Here is a 27,221-nt window from a genome sequence, read left to right as displayed (position 1 = left end):
TCCTGCAGTGTAAAAATCTATTTTTAGCTGCACTTCACTTTATTGTTCCATGTACAGGCAGCCAGTATTAAAGCATCTCCGAGTCACATTGTATAAGCCACCCAGTATATGACGTTAACCACTGCAAAGGTGAAAGGGAACACAGCCCGGGCGTAGATGTCAATTGTGTCAGCATCGATGGGTTTGCACTTGCAGCACCTCCGTTCCTCACTGCCCTCTTGCTCAGTTTGACAGACTTGGGCACTGGTCATATCTACCTCCTCCTGTGGTTCACTTGGTGTTTCAGTCTGGCGTTGGGCACGGCTATGACGGTTGGAGACCACGAGCCCCTGATTCATACCCGTCACTGACAGAGAGAAGAGCACCATGGCTTGCTTTCCATTCTTCACCATGGACTGTGAAATACAGATAACATCATGAACATAAAAACATTTATATTTTTATTTTACACTCAGTATATTGTAAAAATAAGACCAGTGGTAGCCTAGTGTATAGAGCTGTGGGTTACCAACTAGAAGCTTGTGAGTTTGAATCTTGGCTCTGCCATGCAGCCACTATTGGGCCCTTAACCCTCTGTGCATTCTGACACCAGTTCAAAGAATATAGCCAATAAAGGTATTTTATTTGTTCTAGATTTTTTTTTCTATTTATTTATGCATTTTCTCCCATATTTCTCCTGATTTAGCGTAGTCAAGCTGTCTTCCACTGCTGGGGATCCCTGATTGCATTTGAGGAGGGTATGTTGCTGCTCATGTCTCCTCCGACACATGCGCAGTCCAAGCGGGCCCCTTCTTTTTACCTATGCATTCTGCACAGGTGCCTCTATCTGCTAATTAGGGTCCTTGCACACATGGTCCGCCCCCTAGCAGACACGGTGGCCAATTAGTGTCTGCTGCCCCAGCCGACCAGTGGCAATGCCGAGTTTCAAACTGAGGATTTCAGAATCTCGGCGCTGGTGTGCTAGAGGCGCTGTTCTCGATTTTTATTATTATTATTATTATAAAAGTATCAGAATGTATTCAGACAAATAGTTGTGCTAAAATCTGCTTCAAAAAGTATGAATAATGATGTTGTTTATAAGGTAGGAGTTTTATTACACAGTCTGATGTGATTTAAAGTAATGCTCCCAGAGAAGCTGTAAGGGCTTCAAGTGAAGTTTATCTTTGAGTGGCAAATTAACTACAAAGCTGGTAGAGTGTGTGCCATACAAAAACACAGGTTTTAAAGCCCTGGGTTAAATGGTCAAATCTGGTCATATCTGTCATGAGTTTGTATGTTCTGGTCTTGTCCACATGGGTTTCTTTTTGGGACCCCAGTTTTCTCCCAAACTCCAAAAAGTATGCAAAAAGTGAACTGGATGCTCTAAATTGCCCCAGGTGTTAATGAATAAACATGTGTTGTCTGTTACGTGGAAGAAGGATGGACTCAAATGCAGATTAACAAATGAAGAATAATTGTTTTTTTTTTTAAAGCAAAAATACAATAAAAGAAAATAATCAAAACCAAAAAGCAATCGGGAATTCCGATGCAGACCGCTGGCGCTGCGGACAACGGAAACTGAAAAAGGAAAACAAATAAATAATGAAGTGGGACGCGAACCAGGGTCGCGCCGGTGCACGTCGGGTGCGTTACCACCGTTTAAATCAAACGAGAAGCGCTGTTAAGCTATAGGAGAAAACGCTTGCTGCAGACCAACCCAGGAAGCGGTGGTCAAGGCGGAGCACAATCGGCGAACACTTTAACTGGGCTTCTCCGAGAGAAAAGCGCGCCGATCTGAATTTAATTAGCGAGAACAGACACAGCTATGGTCGGGATTCGAACCGGGGATGTAGGCTCGCCAGCCGAGTGCTTCACGGCGTCCCACCCAGCGGTTGCGAGATCGGGACACAATATCTGTAATGCGCTATTAGAAAAGGCTTTCACCGGAACACGGTGCTAATGGTTAGCAAAGCCGCTAGCGTAAAATCGGCACGAGAAAAACAAAAGCAGTTCGAGGACTGCACGGCGTTGCACCACACTGGCCCTAGAGGAAATAAAGCAACGCTATTTACCTCGACCTTTCAGTCTACACACCCGACTGGCCTAAATGCCACCCGGGGATACCTGCTGACCCTAAAAAGGAGCGTGGGCGAGCTGCCACTGAGAGAGAAAAGAACAAAAGGTGCAACGCCCGCTGCTGCGCAGAGCTGGCTTAAATAAGCCAGCTCACAGCTGCGGGCGATCAGCTGTAATTGGATGGCTTCCTATATGAAGCCTTTGTTTCCTGAGCTCTGTAACGCCTGCTTTGCCGGGAACCCGGGAGTCGTTCACCAGCTACCGCAGGCATCCTAATATTGTCCTAAGATGATTTGCTGTATTCCTGCCTAGTGCTCAGTTTTTCCATGTGGCAGATGAATCATTTAAGTAAAACATGGCCGAATAAACTATTAATCAAATGTCAACAGTAGATCTTTAGCAGCTTGGTCAGTTGGGGCAAGCCATTTTAGCGCAGCGGTCCCCAACCTTTGTCACACCATGGACCGGTTTCATATAAGATATAACTTCACGGACCAGCAGGGCGGGAGGGTTTTAAATAGAATAAATATAGAATAGAAAATCAGTGTGAATCTGCAACGAGACGCTGCTCCCACCTAGTGGTGATTGGAGACAATAACACCAGAAGAGGTTTGGAAATTTAAATGCTCTTGTACCAATCTCTAATTATTTATTAATTTTGTGTGGCCCGGTAATAAATGACCCACGGACTGGTAGCAGTCCATGGCCCGGTGGTTGGGGACCACTGTTTTTTATGGGTTTGTATATTATTATTATTATTTAAAATAATATTTTATTTGTATACATTAGTGTAACCCAAAGCAATACTTAGTAGTTAACACAATATTTATGTTATAATGCAATATAAAACCCCAAATCAGAAAAAGTTGGGACAGTATGAAAAATGCAACATTTACTTTGACTCTTATTTCATTGCAGACAGGATGAACCTGAGATATTTCATGTTTTGACTGATTAACTTCATTTCATTTGTAAATATACATCCATTCCTGCATTTCAGGCCATTCCTTCTTACAACTCTTTTTAGACATTTTGGCACAAAGGATATCAAGTGATAAAGTGTTTCAGGTTTTATTTTGTCTTATTCCGGCGATCACGTCTTAAGGTGTAAAAAAGTAGGGGGTTTTTGGCACAGTTTTTGTTTTAAAAAAATAATTTCTTTTTCTAAAAAAAAAATCTGGACTGATTCATTTGACCAATAAAGTGATAATCCATCCCAGATGCCTCCAAGCCCAGAAAACTTGACAGCAACCTCTGGACATGGTTAACATAAGGCTTCCTTTTTGCACAGTAAAGTTTTAAGTGGCATTTGTAAATGTAACTATATTGTAGTGCTTGGCAAAGGTTTTCCAGAGTAATCCCTCACCCATGTGGTTATATTAGCTATTACTGAATGATGATTCTTGATGAATGTATTTACTGACAAACTAGAGATCTTCTGTCCATCTTTGCTCCTCAAAGACTCAGACTTTCCTGGATACAGCTCTTGTACCAATTCACAATTACAATCACACATTGAAATCACCTGTTTAAACTAACATCATTATTATTATTTTTTACATCATTACTAGCCCCTAATTGCCCCCATCCCAACTGTTTGGAATGTGTTGCAGGCCTGAAATGCAGGAATTGAGGTATATTAACACATGAAATAATGATGACCAGACAAAACATAAACTATCTCAGGTTCATCCTGTCTGCAATGAAATAAAACTCTGCATTTTCCATGCTGTCCCAACTTTTTCTGATTCAGGTTTGTAATGGAGCCACACCTTGCTTTAAAATTGCATTTAAATTTTGATTATATAAATAAATTAAAATTATTTTATAAAATGTACAAAAAAGGGTTCAAGCTGCTAATTGCTGTCTGTCTCTGCTCAGAATGATGCAGGTGTCTTACCGCTGCACTCTTGTTTGCCTTGACCTTGGCTTTCTCTTTCTTGCTGTAGTCTGCATTGTAGTGGGCGAATGCATACTCAATCAGGGCGGCAAACACAAACACATAGCAGATCCAGAAATACACATCCAGAGCTTTTATGGCAGAAGCTCGGGGCAATGAGGAGCGGGCACTCACCATCAGCGTAGTCATGGTTAGCACAGTAGTGATTCCTGTGGTCAAATGTGGCAGTCAGACTGTATTGTAATGTTATTATGCATCTTATTACACATAAACATGCTACTGATATACACTGATCAGCCATAACATTAAAACCACCTCCTTGTTTCTACACTCACTGTCCATTTTATCAGCTCCACTTACCATATAGGAGCACTTTGTAGTTCTACACTTACTGACTGCAGTCCATCTGTTTCTGTACATACTTTTTCAACCTCCTTTTACTGTTCTTCAATGGTAACGACCCCCACAGGACCACCACAGAGCAGGTATTATTTGGGTGGTGGATCATTCTCAGCACTGCAGTGACAACGACATGGTGGTGGTGTGTTAGTGTGTGTTGTGCTGGTATGAGCGGATCAGACACAGCAGCACTGCTGGAGTTTTTAAATACCGTGTCCACTTACTGTCCACTCTATTAGACACTCCTACCTAGTTGGTTCACCTTGTAGATGTAAAGTCAGAGACGATCGCTCATCTATTGCTGCTGTTTGAGTTGGTCATCTTCGAGACCTTCATCAGTGGTCACAGGACGCTGCCTACGGGGCGCTGTTGGCTGGATATTTTTGGTTGGGTGACTATTCTCAGTCAGTGACAGTGAGGTGTTTAAAAACTCCATCAGCATTGCTGTGTCTGATCCACTCATACCAGCACAACACAAACTAACACACCACCACCATGTTAGTGTCACTGCAGTGCTGAGAATGACCCACCACCCAAATAATACCTACTCTGTAGTGGTCCTGTGGGGGTCCTGACCATTGAAAAACAGCATGAAAAGGGAGCTAACAAAGCATGTAGAGAAACAGATGGACTACAGTCAGTAATCGTAGAACTACAAAGTGCTTCTATATGGTAAGTGGAGCTGATAAAATGGACAATGTGTGTAGAAACAATGAGGTGGTTTTAATTTTATGGCTGATTGGTGGATAGTGTAGTAATTCCAAATATAAGGATTACATTGTAAGAAAACAAAAAAACAACCAAACCTAGTGATACACGTGCAGGCACCGCTGATTGGCTAATCCAGAAAGAGACCCAAGACATGGCAACCAACAGGATGGAAGGCATGTAGGACTGGATTATGTAAACGCCTCGATTACGCTTCAGCCGGAAGTGCAAACTGAGTCGAGGAAATCTGCCAGCTGTGTTGGGTTACAAAACCAACTTTTAGTAAATGAAAAAAAAAACTTTTATAAAACTGTATTAAATTGGTTGGTTTTACTAAAACAAAAAGTGTGAACAATTTTGACCTCTTAAATAGTTGAAAAGCTGATTTAAAGCTTTTACCTGATTTAAAGTTCATCATTTCAGTGATGAAGCTGTAGTCTGTGATGGTAAACTGGGATAGCTCCAGTTTGTCCAGGCCATGAATTTGTTTCTGACTGTCTGACCAGTAGTAAATGATATCTTCTGAAGAGTATCCATCTACAGCACAGAGAAAATAAAATGTGATTGAAGTATTTTGGTTAGCTAACCTTTATACATACTGTATGTGAGTTCTAGTCCTGTTCTAGAATTCTTCATCCAGATGAATAGTTTTTTAATATTTAATATTTAGACATTTTGTGATCTGTATGTTAAAGAAGTTTATTTTTTACATCATTGAGAAACTCTTATTTTAACCACATCTAAATATTATAAACAATATCACACAATTAATATTTGAATATTTGTGTATCTTAGTGTCTTAGAGTCAGTGATAGCTCAGTGGTTAAGGTACTGGACTAGTAAACAGAAGGTTGCCACTGTTGGGTCCCTGAGCAAGGCCCTTAACCCTCAATTGCTCATCGTGTTCAGCTCATTGTGTAAGTCGCTTTGGATAAAAGCGTCCGCTAAATGCTGAAAATGTAATGTAAATGTTTTAGTAATTGCTACTTTTCTGACCAATGATTTGTTGTTAGGACCATTGAAAGGAATTCTGGGTTTGATCCATTTTGCCCAGGAGTGTAAATCTTTAGTTCTGAAAGCCTTAGTTCTGAAAAGATTTAAATTTAAAGTGTGTGTAATATTTAACCTGCTCATACAGTATGAGTGTCAGATACAGATCACAAATGCTAATATAAACAGCCTAATCACAAAATCTGCAAAATGTTTTCAGACATCAGTTTTAACACAAAGAAATGTCTGTGAAGAGGAGCATTGTTTAAAATGGTTTAGTGCAGATATTTAAATACCAGCACTTAGGTAATTAGCCAGAGGACTCTCAGATCGCTTATTACTCACAGCTCTCAAGGTCCAGCATGCACTCCTGTTCATCCATCGGGTACTTGGTCAGGTCCATATCACAGGCTACTGTGGATGTGATTCTGGAGAAAAAAAACAGCAATGATAAACATATACAACCACAAATCAAAAGAAATTGGGACAGTATGGAAAATGTAAATATAAAAAGATGCATTTATTTTGGATTTTATTTAATTGCAGACAGTATGAAAACAAATCTTTTCACTTTATTTGTTAATATAGATCAATTTATGCATTTTATGCAAAAATTCTGGAACAGGGACAATTTAGGGCTGGTAATGAGATAAAAAATAAATAATTATGTGACTTCAAACAGTTGATGGGCATAGAATTAATTTGGCAAACCTTTGAACCATCATACAGTTGAAACGTGTATTGTGGTCAGGTGAATCAGTACATACAGTGTATCACAAAAGTGAGTACACCCCTCACATTTCTGCAGATATTTAAGTATATCTTTTCATGGGACAACACTGACAAAATGACACTTTGACACAATGAAAAGTAGTCTGTGTGCAGCTTATATAACAGTGTAAATTTATTCTTCCCTCAAAATAACTCAATATACAGCCATTAATGTCTAAACCACCGGCAACAAAAGTGAGTACACCCCTTAGTGAAAGTTCCTGAAGTGTCAATATTTTGTGTGGCCACCATTATTTCCCAGAACTGCCTTAACTCTCCTGGGCATGGAGTTTACCAGAGCTTCACAGGTTGCCACTGGAATGCTTTTCCACTCCTCCATGACGACATCACGGAGCTGGCGGATATTCGAGACTTTGCGCTCCTCCACCTTCCGCTTGAGGATGCCCCAAAGATGTTCTATTGGGTTTAGGTCTGGAGACATGCTTGGCCAGTCCATCACCTTTACCCTCAGCCTCTTCAATAAAGCAGTGGTCGTCTTAGAGGTGTGTTTGGGGTCATTATCATGCTGGAACACTGCCCTGCGACCCAGTTTCCGGAGGGAGGGGATCATGCTCTGCTCAGTATTTCACAGTACATATTGGAGTTCATGTGTCCCTCAATGAAATGTAACTCCCCAACACCTGCTGCACTCATGCAGCCCCAGACCATGGCATTCCCACCACAATGCTTGACTGTAGGCATGACACACTTATCTTTGTACTCCTCACCTGATTGCCGCCACACATGCTTGAGACCATCTGAACCAAACAAATTAATCTTGGTCTCATCAGACCATAGGACCTGGTTCCAGTAATCCATGTCCTTTGTTGACATGTCTTCAGCAAACTGTTTGCGGGCTTTCTTGTGTAGAGACTTCAGAAGAGGCTTCCTTCTGGGGTGACAGCCATGCAGACCAATTTGATGTAGTGTGCGGCGTATGGTCTGAGCACTGACAGGCTGACCCCCCACCTTTTCAATCTCTGCAGCAATGCTGACAGCACTCCTGCGCCTATCTTTCAAAGACAGCAGTTGGATGTGACGCTGAGCACGTGCACTCAGCTTCTTTGGACGACCAACGCGAGGTCTGTTCTGAGTGGACCCTGCTCTTTTAAAACGCTGGATGATCTTGGCCACTGTGCTGCAGCTCAGTTTCAGGGTGTTGGCAATCTTCTTGTAGCCTTGGCCATCTTCATGTAGCGCAACAATTCGTCTTTTAAGATCCTCAGAGAGTTCTTTGCCATGAGGTGCCATGTTGGAACTTTCAGTGACCAGTATGAGAGAGTGTGAGAGCTGTACTACTAAATTGAACACACCTGCTCCCTATGCACAACTGAGACCTAGTAACACTAACAAATCACATGACATTTTGCAGGGAAAATGACAAGCAGTGCTCAATTTGGACATTTAGGGGTGTAGTCTCTTAGGGGTGTACTCACTTTTGTTGCCGGTGGTTTAGACATTAATGGCTGTATATTGAGTTATTTTGAGGGAAGAATAAATTTACACTGTTATATAAGCTGCACACAGACTACTTTTCATTGTGTCAAAGTGTCATTTAGTCAGTGTTGTCCCATGAAAAGATATACTTAAATATCTGCAGAAATGTGAGGGGTGTACTCACTTTTGTGATACACTGTATATTGGACTGGCCTGCCTGCAGTCCTGACCTGCCCCCAACAGAGAATGTGCAGAGCATTTTGAAATAAAACATGCAACAACAGCAACTTCATACAGTTGCACAACAGACATGTTTGCACAAGCAATGGAACAATTCATCACTTGGTATCGTCAGTGCCAAAACATCTTTTAGGTGTTGTGAAAAGAAATGACAACATTAAAAAGAAATGCTTTACCATCCCATCTTTTTTGCAGGCCTGAAATGCAGAACTGACCAGACTAAACATGAAATATCTTGGGTTAAAACAATTAAATAAAAGTTTAATTAAATGTAACAGTGTTTTTTTATTTGTATTTTCCATTCTGTCTTTTTTCTGATTTGTGGTTGTGCCAAGTGCAACTAAGAGTTAAATGTATAGTGAAAAAAAACCCCAAAAACCTAATACAGAGTTTTATTCAACTACTATTCTATGGGCGCTTACATGGCACAGCAGTAAAATACACAAGCCTACTGGATGTCTGGGGTGATGACTAAAAAGCCTAGCCACTGGGAGGTGCACTTGTCAGTTTGTGCTTAGTGCTTTTTCCAAGGCCAGATAAAAGACATGACATAAAAAACTGTGGCAAATCAAGTATGTGGGCCCAAATAATCCTCTGTGGCACCAAACAATAAAGAAGCAGCTGAAAGACAAGTCAAGTCAAATTTATTTATATAGCACTTTTTACAATGGACAACTTTACAGAATCCAGGACAAACAGACCAAAAACCCCTATTGAGCAAGCCGAGGGCGATAGTGAAAAGGAAAAACTCTCTTAAAATTACAGGAACTCAGCAGAGACCCCCATCCCCCTTGGGTGGCCTGGAGGGTACTTTAAATAGATAGGATTTACACATTTACATTTTCAGCATTTAGCAGACGCTTTTATCCAAAGCGACTTACACAATGAGCTGAACACGATGAGCAATTGACGGTTAAGGGCCTTGCTTAGGCACCCAACCGTGGCAACTTGGTGGTGGCTTGAACCGGCAACCTTCTGCTTACAAGTCCAGTACCTTAACCACTGAGCATGAACCCATGATGATTTACACAAATAATACAAACACAAAACTAAACCATATTTAGACTATACCATAATTTAAAATTACACATTGTTTTCAGAATACTTTATCACTGCCACTTTTAGCCGTTTGTCATGAAAAATGAATGCTTTAATGTTACCTTACAATCATTTTTTTTTACTGTAAATGTAACTAAATCTTATGTTATTATAATGATGAACATTATATTTACCAGTTTTACTTAGATGTTGACTCCAAACTAAAATGTGGCTATCTGATATGAAATATAGCTTTATTAATTCAAATATTTAATGACATTAAAAAGTACTAAATTTAAACAATAATACACACACACACACACACACACACACACTTACCTACTGCTGTAAAGAATAACACCATCAGGCTGCAAGCGTATGAGCTTGTTCTCCACAGTGACGTCATGGAACCAAGCTGACTTGGCGTTGACGATAAATGTATCTGGTACCCAGAGTTTATCTACAAAACGACTGTCTAGCCCCAGAGTCTTATTTGTGTGATTATAAGAAAGTCGCTCATCCCGCCAGCTCTGACGCAGAAACACAGTCATGGTGTATTCCTACCAAAACATACAAAGACACAAAGAAACAAAACATGTGGTGTCATATTTTAAATATATAGTATATTTGCTGATGTTAGTAATGTTGCCTAATTTTATTTTAACACCTTTTTTACCCAACATCAGTCAGTGCCTGACCTCACAAATGCTCTTTTGACTGAATGAGCACAAATATCCACAGACACAACATCAAATCTTGTAGAAAATCTTAACAAATGAGTGAAGACTGGTTTAGCCTTACACATGCCTCACTCATGACTAGATGTCCACTAACTGTCAGCTACTGTATATACAAATTATTCTGATATGACAAACTCAGGATCTCTTTAAAAAGAGTTTGACATCTCAGCTCCCCAGGTGCATATACAAATTTTGCCCTAGTTAACCTTATGAGTGTTATCTAAAAACTATATTTTAACAGCAAGAATGGTCTTAAATTCATTAGGTGTTTACTTTTTTCCCTTTCAAGTCATTCTGAAAGAGTAATCCATACATTACCATGTTGGCTTCTGAGATATGGTCAATGCTGGCTACTTCAATAGCCATGGCAACATTCACTGGAGGTCCTATAAAAAGAAATATTTAAAAAATGAACATTATTCCTGTTGTTCCCTCCCCAAACCCTATTTGCAGACTATTAATAAATCATTTTGAGCAGGTGCATGTGTAATTTGTTGATATAATGCTGGCACACTGTGTCAGTTAATCCCAATTTATGAAAGTGGTGAAATGCACTGGTTTTACAAACCAGTCTGTTTTACCCAGCTGCCAAATCCCTTCGAGAGTTAGCACTGATACAATGCAATGTGATGACTATTGATCAGAACATTTTTGTTCTGTTTTAAGCCTGACCACCAAGTTTCCACGGTTGGCCCCTTGATCAAGGCCCTTAACCTCCAATTGTTTGCATAGTATTCGGTCGCTTTGGTTTAAAACCTCTACTTAATGCCATAAATGTAAATATTGCTCTCACTAAAAACTTATTGTCAGATCTATAACTAGAACTTAAATTGTTTGGTAAATTTCAGTTTCTTAAGCCAATGGCAAATTGTTTTGACATTTTAAAGCTTTAATTGATCATCGCAGCATGCTTGATAGAGCTTTTTATCTAACTATCCTGTTTAACAACTGTGCCACTCTCTGCCTTGTCTGTGATGTTGCATTCACAAAAATAGTAAATAAGAACCTTTTCATTATTCATTCACTTAATAATCACTTTCCTCTGGACAGAATTTTGGTGTGTTTAGTGCAGTTTTAAAGTACAAGGCGTACAACCTTGACAGGACACCAATTTACTGCAGGGCACAAAACACCTTCACACACTAACTTAGAGTTACACACTTAATTTAGAGTAGGCAATCAAATTTTTTTTATTTTTTGGAGATTAAAGTAAAGCAGAGTACCTGGAGAAAACCTTTGCCAACACAGAAAGAACATGCTATTTATCATATGTTAAATGACATATTTAACACTAGGACTAGGCAAATATATCAACACAAAAAGTCATTGCCTATGTGGACAATAGGGAAATTTGCTTTTTCTGTCTTAATGTCTACATATACACTGATCTGCCATAACATTAAAACCACCTCCTTGTTTTTACACTCACTGTCCATTTTATCAGCTCCACTTACCATATAGGAGCACTTTGTAGTTCTACAATTACTGACCAATCACCTTTTTAACCTGCTTTCACCCTGTTCTTCAATGGTCAGGACCCCCACAAGACCACCACAGAGTAGGTATTATTTGGGTGTCGGATCATTCTAAGCACTGCAGTGACAATGACATGGTGGTGGTGTGTTAGTGTGTGTTGTGCTGGTATGAGTGGATCAAACACAGCTGCGCTGCTACCTGCTATCCACCACCTAAATAATGCCTGATCTGTAGTGGTCCTGGGAGAGTCCTGACCATTGAAGAACAGCATGAAAGGGGGCTAACAAAGCATGCAGAGAAAGATGGTAGTGATTGTAGAACTACAAAGTGCTTCTATATGAAAAGTGGAGCTGATAAAATGGACGTGTGTAGAAACAAGGAGGTGGTTTTAATGTTATGGCTGATCGGTGTATATTAAAACATGAGCTTGGGTTTACTGTATTATTGTTTCTATTTTAACACAAATAAAAATTCATACATATTGTATCACTCCCGTGCTGCTACCACACAGCAGAGATCGCAAGCGCACACTGACAATAACACCCACACACGCAGCTCGGACAGGTTGATAACACTGGGATTCAAACATGAGTGTTGGATATCTCAGCGACGATGAGTTAAAGTCTTTGTAAATAATTCGGCTAGAAAAAAAAGTAGCACATATGCGATTGGAGCATCATGACATGGGGTATTTTCTAAACATAGTACCCATCACTGAAAGAAACATAAATAAATTTAACTCATTGACCTTATAAAGAAGATGGACATTTTAACAGAACAACAACCCTAAACATGCGGCCAACATAAAGGGTATTTTAGTTTATGTATATTAAACGTAGCTGTTGTTCATATAATTAGTACAAATAGTGGGTAAATATAAAGTGAATTTATGCACTGGATGTATACTCATCAAGCACTTTATTAGCCATACTGATCTGGTGTAGCTAATACATTTGTGGGTATACAATTACTGGCTGTAACCAATCTGTTGCTCTGTACACCTTGTCACCCCTCTGGACCCCATAAATTGAAGGGGACCTCAACAAGACCCCCACTGACCCCCACTGGAGGTGGACTATTTTCAGTACTGCATTGACAGTTATATGGTGATCACATGGTAGTGTGTGTTGCTCTGGTATTAGTATATTAGGTGCATTGTTGTTGGGATTTTAAAATTGTGTTTAAACTTACTGACATCTTTATTAGCAACACATACTCTTAGCACCATGCTGGTGTACAATTCTTCTCCTACCATTGACATTGAGGTGTGTAAAAAACCCAAAACACTGCTGCATCTGCTACACATATACAACACACACAAACATCTTAATACCATGTTAGTGTCTTTGCAGTGCTAAGAATGGTCCAACACCTAAATCTTATTTGGATTATTTGGTTCTTTTGTAGGGGTCCCTATCAATTGATAAATGGGGGTACAAGGTATGACTTGTATGACAAGTGTACTGAGCACCAGAGTGGTTGCAGTTTGAAATTGTATAGCCACAAAGTTCATCTGTGTTTTAGGTGTAATTTATAAAATTATCATTAAATGTATGTACCAGATAAGTGTACTTAATAAAGTCAATATATATTACATAACAAACTACAGTATATATTTGTTTTGTGTGTTCCATAATGGTATTTAATGTTTGTTTACTATGCAATTGTTTACGAAAAATGTGGCTTAGCTGCATCTTCAACTCATCCAAGATGAGTTAGGGTTTGAAACCAAAAAAGCTAAATTGTGAATGTCACACAGTTGACAAGCATTCTTAACAATCTCTGAATGTTCTAGAGGAAGCACATTTTCATACTGTTGCATAATGCATTTCATAATGGACTCCTAACTGTGCTGGCAGTTTTGAGGGCTCACTCACTTGTCACACAAGTTCTCATTAATGTGCAAAGCCAGAATTAGAGTGAGTTCATTAAATAGGTTTGGCCTAAATATCACATTTTCAAATTAGATTTTAAGAAATGGAACACCACTTTGTCAAGTAAGCTCATCTAACTGGAATCTGAGTCACATGTGGAACTAGGTTGAAACTAAGCTGAAAACCATACAAGTGCTGCTGTCTTATTTGTGCTATTCTTTTGTGTGCATGTTAAGAAAAAAAACTAATGTGAGAAAGATTAAAAGTGTAATTTAACAAGCTCACCTCCTATCCCTGGTCGAAAGTTTCGAGCATAGCCTTTCATCAGGTCATCCAGATTCGGCAACCAGGAGATCTCAATGTCTGTTCCTACATAGTCACCAATGTCACTCAGCATCGCCCTGTAGAAAGATACAAGAGAAACTGTAAGTACTTTTTATGAGGGGAACCAAGTTGGTCTTAAGAACTCATTCAAGGGTATTACCATTAATCTGTTATATAGCAATTCTGGAGTATTGTAATACACCTTGTATTCAATCTTTTGAAATATGTGAGATGAAAGCAATACGAAAGTAGGTCTCATTCCTCATTATTTAATGGTCTGGGATTATGGAAAGCACAAGTAAAAAAAATACAGTATGTATTTATGAATGCCATGTGACAGTTGAATTAGTTTATTTTCTTAAACCAGATTTGGTGCTCGGGTGGCGCAGAGGTAAAGTACCCTAGGCCACTACTGCTGAGATCTGGGGATTCGGGAATCAAATCTCAGCTGAGCTATTGGTCGGTCTGGTGATCGCATGAATATGGTCGACTACAGTCCAAGTGGGAATGGCCAAAACAACCTAGCCACTGGGGAGGTGCACTTGTCAGTTCACTCTCAGTGCCACAAAGGGCATCCAGCATAAAAAAGGGGAAAGCCCAAACTACAGGAGCAGCTGTAAAAAGGTGATGATCAGTTTTACATTCAAAAACATAACTTAAAGAACTATTCATCAGAACATCTTTATATTTACAGTATATTACAGAATCAAGGTGGTTAAGGAGGCACTTTTCACAGAAGGACATAGCTGGTGGAAAACAATGCAATAGCTAGGTTAACAATACAGGCTATACATTTATACAGTCAGGTGAAAAAGTTAGGACATCCCATAAAAACCTTTGTCTTTTTTAACATATTTAAACATATGAGAGATGGAGCTTATATCATTAAACAAAATGGGGGAAAAACTTTCTCCCAGTCGATGTCAGAGACTGGTAGATGGTTATAGGAACAGTCTAATTGAGGTTATTTCAGCCAAAGGGGGAAATACCAGCTATTAGGGCATAAGGTGTCCTAACTTTTTCCTCACAATAAATTTTTATTTTTGTTCATTACATTTTACAACTTGTGTTTAAAAGTTGTTTTTTTTTAGTTATATTTGTTTAATGATATAAGCTCCATCTCTCAGTACTGTTCAAATGAAGCTCAAATGTTCATGTGTTTAAATATGTTCAAAAAGACAAAGGTTCTCATGGGGTGTTCTAACTTTTTCACATGACTGTAGCCTGGGCACTTACTTTACCATATAAACCTCCAAAAACAGTAGACAGACGCAGCCAAACCCATTCCGCTCCCTCTTCCCCCCTAATGTTTGATATGTGGATGATCAAAAAATGACATTGATTAGAACAGCATTACTGTTATTGATCCAAAATATAACAGTGTAGTTTGTTTCTATGTGGACTGGTTCTGTGTGGACGAGTCAACATGATGTCTAATTCCATTTCCTATTCAATACCAGGTACTGATGGGCTCTTGGATTGGTTGGGCACTTTTTGTTTATATGCATGCTGCATTTGCTTAAGGGATATTGGCATATTACCTTGTCTCCTTAGTCCAAGGAAAAAATGGCCTTTCCAAACCTTTCCAAAGCCACAGTTCAGCCCCTTTTTTCAGATTTTTGTTTTAAATAAAAAAGACCACAGTATAAAAATGACACAACACATTTTCCCTTACTAAACAGACTAAACAGCTGTTTCTATTTAGCTTATCAAAATGGTAACAGGAATCTGACAACGGAGAGTGACAGATTTAAAAAAGGATACAAGATCATCCTTAAATATCTTGGAGCTAAGATTAATCCATTATAAATTAAGAAAAGATGGTGCTCATACGTAGAATGATCTAAAGAGGATTCTATTTAGTTAATCTGATAATCTGGTCAGGATTTATGAGAAAATGATTAGTAAACAGCACAGAATGATCCTGAATATAAATCTGCTCCCCTCTGCCAAAAGCTTAAATTGGACAGTATGTCTTTCAGCTAGAAAATGACCCATAATAAACTGCAAGAGCAACGTTTAAGTCCAGCCCCCACCCTGCAGATACGGTGGCCAATTATTATCTGCTGAAGGCACAGCCAATTATGCCCACTAGATGCTGCCCAGCCGATCGGTGGCAACAGAAACCTAGGAGTTCAGAAACTCGGTGGTGGTGTGCAAGCGGAATATCCCGTTGCCCCACCTGGGCGCCCAAATTGTGTATTTCTAAGCATGTCAGTTTTTAATGCAGGGATCAGATATCCCATGCATTCAATATTGGTTTTGGTGTTTCATTCTTTTTTAAATTTGAAATGAGCAAATATGTATTAAAAAGTAACAGTACTCCAGAACCACTGTACAAACAGAGCTACTGGGTTATTGCAGCATAAGCAAACATTTAATTGCTGAACACCTTGCAAGAAGAGACAATGCACTGAAAAGGAAATTAAAAGAATTTTGATGGCCTGGAGGAAAATGGGACAGAGCCTTTAAAATGCTAATGCTGTCTTTTTGATTGGCCCTAAGAGAACTGCTAACTGTCTAAATTCACAGCTTAACCTCATTCTCTTAAAACCATTCAGAGGTAATTTCCTTGACTCTTCTTTTATTTCCTTCATTAACACAGCATCACTTGAGGCTTTACCCTACATGGTGTTTGTTGTCAGGCTTTTTCTTATAGTAAATAATACAAGCATTTCAAGTAAGTAAAAGTGTCTTTCTTACTTATTAAATGAAAACCAAAATCTCTAACTAGCTTTTTTTGAAAATTAATACAAGTCAAAAATTGACATTTCTTATTCACACAAAATTCAGATCATTACTACTACAGACTGTGGTAAAGTGGATCCTGTTTGCTTTAATTATCCTTGAGATGTGTATAGAACTGATTGAATTAATTTAACACTGAAGTCCATTTATGGAGTGCTGCGGAGAAGTCTATCTTTGCAGCACTCCATAAATTAGGCCTTTATGGCAGAGTGGCGAGATGGAAATCACTGTTGAGTAAAATGCATATGACAGCCTGCTTAGACCTTGTGAAACAGCAGTTAAGTGTCTCTTGGCAACACGAGAAAAGATTCTTTGGACACCACGCACTATGCAAGCAATATGTCTGGCAAAAAACAGGCACCACAAATCAACTGACTTGAATTCAGCACCTGAAATCGACATAATGTTATTGGAGTGCTTATCAGTGGCAGGAACAAAAAGAGGAGTAAAATCAGGAATTAAGGGACTTATCAGGACTATCTTGAAGTGAACCTTCTTCAAAACACATACAAACTTAGAGTGTAGGTTGTTTACTAGACTTTAGTGTTTCATAACAGCAATGACCCAAGTCACTCACTCACTTTCCTAACCGCTTATCCAATTAGGGTCGGGGGGTGCTGGAGCCTATCCCAGCTTTTCAATGGGCGCAAGGTACACAGTAACACCCTGGACTGGGCGGCAGTCCATCGCAGGGCAGACACACATACACACCCACATACACACCCATTCACCTATAGGGCAATTCAGTGTCTCCAATTAACCTGACTGCAGGTTTTTGGACTGTATGAGGAAACCGGAGCTCCTGGAGTAAACCCACGTGGACTCGGGGAGAACATGCAAACTCCGCACAGAAAGGACCTGGACCGTCCCGCCTGGGGATTGACCCAGGACTTTCTTGCTGTGAGGCGACAGTGCTACCCACTTAGCCACCGTGCCACCCAAATGCGATGTAAAGCAGCGGTAAACACGCATCTGTCCCAAGTTTAGTAAGTGTGTTGCAGGCATCATATTCTATCGTAGTTCATACAATGAAGTTGGCCCATGAAACACTTCAAAAAAACATTTTTTTGTACTTTATTAGCTAAAAAAATTAGTAAAGCACAGATTCTTGTTATTATTGGATTTTACAAAACAGCCGGGTCTGTATGTACGGAAAGGTCGAACATAAAGAACAACAACTGCTATTTCTATTATTATTATTATTACTATCCCTATTGGGACATTTTGTAAAATGCAATAAAAAGAAGAATATGTGATTTGATCACTCCTTTGAATCTTTAGTTAACTGATAAATACAAAAAGCCTGCAACACAAACAGCTGGGACAGAGGTGTGATTACCCTTGTATTCCATCACCTTTCTATTATTGAGAATTTTTAATGGTTTAGAAACTCACTCACTTTGGACACTTATGCTAATCAGGGTCGCGGCGGGTGCTGGAGCCTTTCCCAGCTCTCAGTGGGCAAAAGGCACACTGTAGAGGGCACCGGTCCATTGCAGGGAAGACATACACACAAACACATTCACACCTTTACACACACACACACCTAATGCCTAGTTCACACTACATAATTTTTGCTCGCCGACAGGTCACCGCGTGTGGCAGCTCGGCAGCAACTCGGTGTTCGCTCAGGGCTCGGAAATCAGCTCTCGATCGCTATGTGTGAACTGTTCACTGACTCAATCCGAGCGGCTCGCCAAGCACTCGCAGACGTAAATAAAATATCTAGCATGCTAAATATCTGAACCTATATCAGAATCATGTAGTGTGAAGGGTGTTGCGATCAGGTTGTAACTGTTATGAATGCAAATACAGAAGGGAAACCCTGGGGAGTTGAAAATATGTGGAACAGGGGCATAATATAGTTTATGTCAGAATACATTAGCATACACACAAGCTTTACAGTATGTGTGACTTATTGTCCATGCCAAACCATAAAACCAACGTTACATTGCCAAAAATATTTATTGCTACTCTCTCTGCAGAACAGACAATCCATGGTGGCAGCGTAGCCAAACCCACTCCTTTACCCAAAGTAATTTATTTTTTTGTACTTGCTTTTACGCTACACATCAGTGCTCAAACAACTTTGATCGCTCGCTTCTTGCTGGCGTGCATTTTTGGACGCGGTATCATTAAACCCCTTGTCACTTCTCTTGTGTGTTTTCGTGACAAAACGTAGTTTGAGGGACCAGACAGACTCATCTGAGATTCCTCATGGTGATGGATCGTGTAGTGTGTGACCCTCTGTCGCCGATCAGTCGTGTAGTGTGAAAACCACAACAACTTAAAAGACTCCCGATTGCAAGAAATCAAGTCGTGTAGTGTGAACTTGGCATAAGGGTTATTTTTAGTATCTACAATTAACCTGACTGCATGTATTTGGATTATGGGAGGAAACCGGAGCTCCTGGAGGAATTCTACGCCAACACAGGGAGAACATGCAAACTCCACACAAAAAGGACCCAGACGCTTCACCTGGGAATTAAACCCCGGACCTTCTTGCTGTGAGGCGACAGTGCTACACAGCTGCTCAACAGTCTATGGTTGCCATTATCTCACATTACAGTAGGAGACAGATTTGGACTGCAGGCAGGCCAGCCAAGCACACACACACTCTACGAAGCTACACTGTTGTAGAGCAAACAAAACTAGGCCTGGCATTGCCTGTCTAAAATTCTAATGTACGACTTCACATCAATGGTTCCTTCACACATATTCAAGTCACCTATGCCATGGGCACTGATGCACCCCATACCATAACAGAGGTTGGCTTTGCAGTCTTCACTGGCTGCAATAAATGAATGAAGAAATAATAATAGGCAGGACGGTGGTACAGTGGGTAGCGCCGTCGCTTTACAGTAAGAAGGGCTTGGGTTTGATTCCCTAGCCAGACAGTGAGAGTCCTTTCTGTGTAGAGTTTGCAAATTCTCCCTGCATCTGTGTGGGTTTCCTCTTTGTGCTCTGGTGTGTGTGTGAATGTGTCTGCCATGTGATGGACTGACGACCTGTCCCCGGTGTCCAAGAAATCAGACCCACCGTGACCCTGAACAGAATAAGTGGTGGTAAAACAGACAATAAATTAATGTCTGTTTTTAATACTGCTAAAAGCCTTACGATCTCTGTAGGAAAAGATGGAACCCAGGGACAATTTTGTTGCGCTGCACCCACACTACCAGCTGTGCCATTATGCTGCATATTTAGTGGACATTATTCAACCAGTAGCAAAAGAAACCTTCAAGTGCATCAAGTTAAAAATCTATTAGCTGCACCTCACAAAAGAAGACAAGGTATGATCAACTGTTTTCACACTCCCCTGACACGTACTGTCAGTGTGTGGCATGAAAAAGAGTGAGAAGAGAAAGTGAGAGGTTATTTAAAAAAACTAACAACCTACACTTTTTCTATAAATAAATAATGCCTTCACTGGAATAGGGGTGCAAGAATTAAAAAAGCAGAAAATGTGTTGGAACCAGTCACTGAAACAGTGTGATTGCAATAACAAGTTTTCCAAAGGTGTCGTTTATATAACTGGAGTAAAAGACACAGGTTCACACTATTTTCCACTCACCGTCTACCACCCCCGGGGTTCACATAACCCTATATAGCAGGTTATATCAAACTACATACACTAAGTAGCCAATAGTCTGAAAGTAGGTGAAGACCTGACCATGAGACTGTTGGACATTCCATGTTAAAATCCTTGGGATAAGAGCCTGACTTTCTGCATCTGCATTATGGTGCCCCTCAAATGGCCGATTGTAACGTATCCTGCTGTGATTGCAGTCTGCCTTTTAAGTCTTAGACAATTTGTTGTTTTTCTTGGAGGCTAAATTCTGTTTGGTGTCAAAATGACAAATTTATACCATCAATTTATAATGTATATCTACATTTATATTGTTCTCCTTTACCACAGACACGGCCTCATAACACAAGAGACATACACAAGAGACGTAGACGTCCTTTTGCTTAAATTTTCTCTCCTTGTACATTTGTAAATATTTCTTGAAAAATTGCCTCGGTTAAACGCTGATGTGGAAACACTGCCATCTAGTGGCGGGATGCGGTCACTTTGCGGGTCACAAAATCGGCATGCATTGTGGGAGATGCAGTTTATGTATGATTTTACAGTGTATTTTAAGACAATCATACGTCCTTTAAGCTCTCGCGGGCCACATAAATTAACGTGGAGGGCCGGATTTGACACATGTGATTTAGAGTGTATCTGTGGAAATGTGTGCTTATTCAGTCATTTATTAAGTCTGACACTGATGCTGGATTAGAAGACATTCCTCACAGTGATGTTTCAATTCATTCCACTGCAGTAGCTTATCAACACAAGCGTTTATGTCCCTAGCTGGGCTCAACAGGTTCAAGGGTTTAAAAGAAAAAAGACACAGTTTAACTCACATCAGAGAAAACAGTATACTATTTTCTTCAACACTTATTCACCTTATTTTCAGTGTGTGGGCACAGCCATTTGTAAGGTTTTGTGTAAGACTTCAGGAAATCTAGTTTTGTTTTCAATATGTTTTGGCATCTCGGTAGCTATCAGGGTTATAAATCATTAACTTGTACAAATTCATTAGCAGGAAACTGAATGGTTTGTGAAGTAAGGGGCTATAACAACTCTTCAAACTGAGATTTAGATAAAGGCTTTAAATTGAACCCCCCAAAGGAGCCATATGTACAGTCTTTTTACTTTGTGGACAGATCTGTAAGGGAAAATCCATTTAGTTAATTGCTAAAAGTGTTGTCCGCAAATACCAGATCACATTATTAAGAATTAGCTAATTTGTTCTATGCTCTTCAAAATAAATATTAGCATTATTGGTTCGTCATCAACCTGCCAACCAGCTGTTAGAGGTATTTAACAGAAGGTTGGTCTGCCAATGCTTATTTGCGTTTTCTTGTTTTAATTTAGTATTGGTATTTATTGTTACATTGGTATTTAGTGTTACATTATCGCAGTCATACTGCTTTAATCATTCTCCCATGTTATTGAAATACACCGATGAGGCATAACATTATAACCACTGGCAGGTGAAGTGAATAACACTGATTATCTCTTCATCACGGCACCTGTTAGTGGATGGGATATATTAGGCAGCAAGTGAACATTTTATCCTCAAAGTTGATGTGTTAGAAGCAGGAAAAATGGGCAAGCTTAAAGATTTGAGTGAGTTTGACAAAGGCCAAATTGTGATGTTTAGACGACTGGGTCTGAGCATCTCCAAAACTGCAGCTCTCTTGTGGGGTGTTCCCGGTCTGCAGTGGTCAGTATCTATCAAAAGTGGTCCAAGGAAGGAACAGTGGTAAACCGGCGACCGGGTCATGGGCGGCTAAGGCTCATTGATGAACGTGGGGAGCGAAGGCTGGCCCGTGTGGTCTGATCCAACAGACGAGCTACTGTAGCTCAAATTTCTGAAGAAGCGAATGCTGGTTCTGATAGAAAGGTGTCATAATACACAGTGCATTGCAGTTTGTTGCGTATGGGGCAGCAAAAGGGGGACCAACACAATATTAGGAAGGTGGTCATAATGTTATGCCTAATCGGTGTACATTGGTGCTTTAGTTTGGTATGTCCCCTTACCCTAATTAAAGCTATTGCTTCCCTCTCACCCATAGGGTGAGGTCATGGTAAAGATCTACCATCTCATTTTTTCAGTGTATTCCCATGACCTCATTAGCCAACTGCCTAAGACTTTTTACAGTGGTGAGCCACTCAACCAAAACTCTCACACAAAACTAGAAGACCAGCAAGTTACTTACTTCTGCCTCTTAAAGTAAGGTAAGTAATGTACTAAAAACTTATGTAAACATTTACCAGCATTTATGTCTAAAAGTAATGAAAAAGTAACACATGCCATCAAAATGATTTCTATTGTTCACCAATGAGTCAGCACAAACGGTCTTACAAATTAGAACACCCCCTTTTTTATTGTGGAGCTTTATTTAAGCCATGTAAACACATCCAAACTGCAAAGAATTGATCAATTGCAAGCAGCTACATTTGTTATTTTTAAATAAACATTTTTTTGGGTGAAACTATGTGATACAACGATTTTTTTAATTGGCTGATAAGTGAGACCCTTTCCACACACATACAGATGCTTGTGACTACTATGATTCACTGTACTTTTTGTTTTCTTATTTATTTAATTTTTTCATTTTCTTAAAAAACCCCCCCAAATATTTAACCAAATAATTAAGTGTTGTAAAAGACCCAAACCACCTAATAACTTGAACTACATTTTTCCAACTGACAATTTTCATACCCTCACCATCAACGCCTGTATTTGCCTAAAAAGATGTACTTTTTTATGCATTTTCCCTTTTCTCCCAATCTTTAGCACGTCCAATTTTTACCCAATTGCATTATGCTTCTTCTCTACTGGTGCTGACCCCCGCCCCGATTAAGGAGGGCGAACTAACTCACGCTCCCTCCGACACGTGTGCAGTAGCCAACTGCATCTTTTCACCTGCACGAGGCGAGTTTATATACGGATCAGCTTTGTGCACAGAGAGCCAAAGCCTGATCTCATTATTCCTTTTCTCTGTGCAGACGCCATCAATCAGCCAGCAGAGGTCGTAATTGCATCAGTTATGAGGTCCCTATCCGGCTATTTCCTTCCTGTATGAACAACAGCCAATCATTGTTCATATAGCCGCCCAGCCCAACCGGATGGCAGAGCTGAGTTTCGAACCGACGAGTTCGTAATGTCAACTCTGGTGTGCTAGCGTGTTTTACCGCTGCACCACTTGGGTGGCATCAAAAAGATGTACTTTTTCAGTAGTTTGTTGTATTAAACAAAGCATAGAAGCTACAGATACATTGGCACCACCAACACCTTGTTTAGATTAAGCAAATCGAACTTTTATGCCTGAGCCCCCACAGGCCAGTGTATTTAAAAAAAGGCAAAAAAGAGGCTTCTTGTTTAAACATGCCACACTGAGTCTCATTTGCCATTACAAAAACACTTGGAATACTGTGATGCCAGGTGGCAAAAGGATTTAAGGTCAGATGTGACCAAGACTGAACTTTTTGGATTAAACTCCAAGCATTATTTTTGGTGAAAGCCAAACTATGTACAGGTCAGTTATGGGATATGACGTTTTACATACTGTTTGATATCCGGGGCACAAATAGACCAAATGTGACTAGCTGTATCTAATGCTTGTTTTGATCCATATGATGACTGTGATATAGTCTTAGATGTAGGCTGTGTTCTGCCAATCATATACATTTAAGTTAATCAAAATCCACTGGGGCAGCACAGTAAAGCAACAAATCATACAGTAAAATGATTTTGCCTTTAATCCTTACTTTCACTCAATGACTGAAATAAGTAGTTTAAAACGTCTTTGCCAATTAGTAATGTGCTGTGTTTCTTGGGTGCTCTGAATTCTTGATTTCTCCCAAAAAACATGTAGAGATTTGGTTGGTTGGTTGCCACTACATGTAAGTGAATGTAGAAGTGTCTGCAATTAACTGGCACCATTATGCCTTTTTGGGTGGCACCACAAACACCACAACTCTGACCAAGGTAAAGCAGTTGGTAAAAATAAATAAATTACAAATTTCACTGTGGTATGTGGGCCATCACAAATTTAGGTCATCACACTGTAGGTCATTTGCTATCTGGGACTTTGTAAATGCTGTAATCACTACTGTAGTGGATTAATAAACCGTATCACAGATTATTTATACATTTATTTGTACTGCAATTTCATCCTGGGTTTTAGGTTCAATGTCATCTAAAGAACTAGATGCAAGGCAGGACCCTGGACAGAGCCACACACTCACTCCTCAATTCCGCAACTCTGCAATGTTGATTAGCCAATACATCTTCTGCATGCTTTTAAAAGGTTGGGTAAACTGAGGTATTTTCCATGGTGTATAATGTAATAAAACATAGCCAGAGGAAATCCACACAGACACAGAAAGAACATGTCAAATGTCTTATAGATAGTGACAGGAGCAAAAAATCCAACCCAGGACCACTGAACCATGTTGTTTCAGTTCTACCAGCTGCCACCATGCCCCCCGTGATGTGTTCTTAGAATTTTAAAGCCATTATCCAATACTCACCCATTGTCTTCCTTACTAAAGGCAACTTAAAGTAGCCAATCCAACATCTGCATGATTTTGGGACTTAAGAGAAAAACAGAATACCTGAAGCTATATGTTCAGAATACCTGAACCTATAATGAGAGAGCACACCAAACTGCTTAAAGACAGTTATTGGAAGATATGTTTAAATAATCCTGGTGCTGTGCGGCACCGTCACTTCCTGCTATGCAGCCATGCTGTCACATTACGATGTTATCAAAAGTTTTATTGTGTTGTAAAAATGAACTCATTCTGATAATAAGAATTTGTCCTAGAGCAGCTTAACCCCATTAACATAGTTAAGATTGCTGTAATTATACCGATCGAGGTTGCAGTATGTCAGTGCGGGAATACACACTGGATAGGGCCATCACTCTGTTGCCAGGCATCATGCACACACCCACTGCCGCCCATGTAAAGAGAAATTTACAGAACCCAATGTACCTGCTGCATGTTTTCGAGAGGTGGGTGGAAACAGGAGTACATGGAAGAAACCCACACAGACACTTGGGCCAAAAGCGAAACTCCCTACAGATAATGATCATAGGTAAGATCTGAATCCAGGTCTCCAGGACTCAGGTGTTGTGCGCCACTCACATGTGCTACAGCGTTGCTCCAGTATGATGTCATAAAATATTATGATGTCTTTAGTGTTTTATGCATTACGCATTGTCTGATCTGAACCTGAAGGATGTTATATACAAGTGTGCTATCACAGTAGACCCTTTTTGATTAAAAAAGCAATCAACAGCAATAGTTTAGGTTAGATTTATTAAGGGGTTTATCCTTAACACTATACAATGACCAGGCATAACATTACGACCCCTGACTGGTGAAGTGATTATCTCTTTATCACGGCACCTATTAGTGGGTGGAATATATTAGGCAGCAAGTGAACATTTTATCCTAAAAAATGATGTGTTAGAAGCAGAATGGGCAAGCGTAGGGATTTTTTGGAGTTTGACGAGGGTCAAATTGTGATTGGCTGGACGGCTGGCTCAGAGCATCTCCAAAACTGCAGCTCTTGTGGGGTGTTCCCGGTCTGCAGTGGTCAGTATCTATCAAAAGTGGTCCAAGGAAGGAACAGTGGTAAACCGGCGACAGGGTCATGGGTGGCCAAGGCTCATTGATGCACGTGAGGAGCGAAAGGCTGGCCTGTGTAGACCGATCCAACAGACGAGCTTCTGTAGCTCAAATTGCTGAAGAAGTTAATGCTGGTTCTGATAGAAAGGTGTCAGAATACACAGTGCATCACAGTTTGTTGTGTATGGAGCAGCAAACGGGGGACCAACACAATATTAGGAAGGTGGTCATAATTTTTTGCCTAATAGGAAAATCACAAAACAGCACCAAAAAATAGAAGCTTTTTGCACTAATTAATACATGAAATCCAGTATGCATTTTTGTGTTCTAGTAGTGTCAGAGGAACAAAGTTGAAACATGTTCCTTTAATATTTTAGGCAGCTTTATGTGCCCTATTAGTAAAATACCCACTATCATGTAAAGTACTTCTAAATAATTTACAGTTAAGGTATTGCATTTTGCCAATAAAATAAGATATACCTAAGCATACATAGCTGGGGCTCTGATTGATGCAGCCATGGTCAGTTGCTTTTTTAAGTGAAGAATATTTTAAGTGGCAGCAAAGTGGTGCATCTGGCAGAACCATGCCTCACAACAACATCAATCTCCATTCCTGTCTCCGGTCACTGTCTCTGGCATGGGTTTCCTCTGGTCACTCCGGTTTCCTAACAGTTCTCAAAAGACATTATATAGCAAAGCAGAAGCTGGATTGGCTAGTTTAACGCGGTCCTACGCCCCCTGGTTCGAGTGCGCTTAAATGGACTTGTGTTAAATTGAATAAAATAAAATAGACGTAAGTTATATAAATACACAAAGCAAACCGTATTTTCAAAACAGCCAGATGTTTGGGATCGATTACGCAATACACGAATTAATCACTAAATGTAATCAGCAGCAACACTGCATGCAGAAGATGCCAAACGAACACAGTACTTTGCTTAAACAGGTCTAAATACTGTAAAACACAATACTGTACACAGTACTGTAATAGTTTGTTTATCTGTACACACTTATTAAACATCTGAAATGTTATTGTATTCATTGATTTGCTTGTTTTGTACCGGTATAAATGATAGCGCACAGAACTCTTACCTGGCCAATTCGTTCCCAGCGATGAGCAACGCAAAAACCGCAGAAATGAATGAAAACATTTCCATTTTGTCAGAAAAGTATTTCCAGGTTGAAGAAACAAACCGATTTACAATCCTACGGAGTGTGGTAAAGAAGCGCAGAAAGTAAAAAGCCGATGTGAGCCATGGTGCGGTCGCATCTCCGCTTCTTTGTCCTACTGTCCCAACTGCTGATGCGCTCCGAGCGCAGTGGAA

At 39.9% G+C, this 27,221-nt stretch overlaps 1 protein-coding gene across 1 annotated transcript; it reads right to left on the bottom strand.

Annotated features, from left to right (window-relative positions):
- Positions 1–27,060, bottom strand: gabrd (gamma-aminobutyric acid type A receptor subunit delta). Its single transcript, XM_062998563.1, has 9 exons — positions 26,989–27,060; positions 13,914–14,029; positions 10,597–10,664; positions 9,878–10,098; positions 6,398–6,480; positions 5,462–5,599; positions 5,161–5,316; positions 3,956–4,164; positions 1–395 (listed from the first exon to the last, which is right to left on the bottom strand). Exons 1-9 carry the CDS (start codon positions 27,051–27,053, stop codon positions 84–86), a joined length of 1,368 nt encoding a protein of 455 aa, XP_062854633.1. The 5' UTR covers positions 27,054–27,060; the 3' UTR covers positions 1–83.
- Positions 27,061–27,221: the final 161 nt, after the last annotated feature.

This window comes from Trichomycterus rosablanca, chromosome 7 (genome assembly GCF_030014385.1).
Source record: "Trichomycterus rosablanca isolate fTriRos1 chromosome 7, fTriRos1.hap1, whole genome shotgun sequence".
In the NCBI taxonomy this organism is placed as follows: domain Eukaryota; kingdom Metazoa; phylum Chordata; class Actinopteri; order Siluriformes; family Trichomycteridae; genus Trichomycterus; species Trichomycterus rosablanca.
This window is presented reverse-complemented; position numbering and strand designations above follow the sequence as displayed.

What these genes read in the sequence shown, in the direction of transcription:
- gabrd (XM_062998563.1), bottom strand. Translation starts at nt 27,053, where the DNA reads ATGGAAATGTTTTCATTCATTTCTGCGGTTTTTGCGTTGCTCATCGCT. An exon ending in GCCTGCACGTGTATCACTAG is followed by an intron (nt 4,165 to 5,160) that starts GTTTGGTTGTTT and finishes ATTTGACCACAG; the next exon opens with GAATCACTACTGTGCTAACC. An exon ending in AGGCAAACAAGAGTGCAGCG is followed by an intron (nt 396 to 3,955) that starts GTAAGACACCTG and finishes TGTATTTCACAG; the next exon opens with TCCATGGTGAAGAATGGAAA.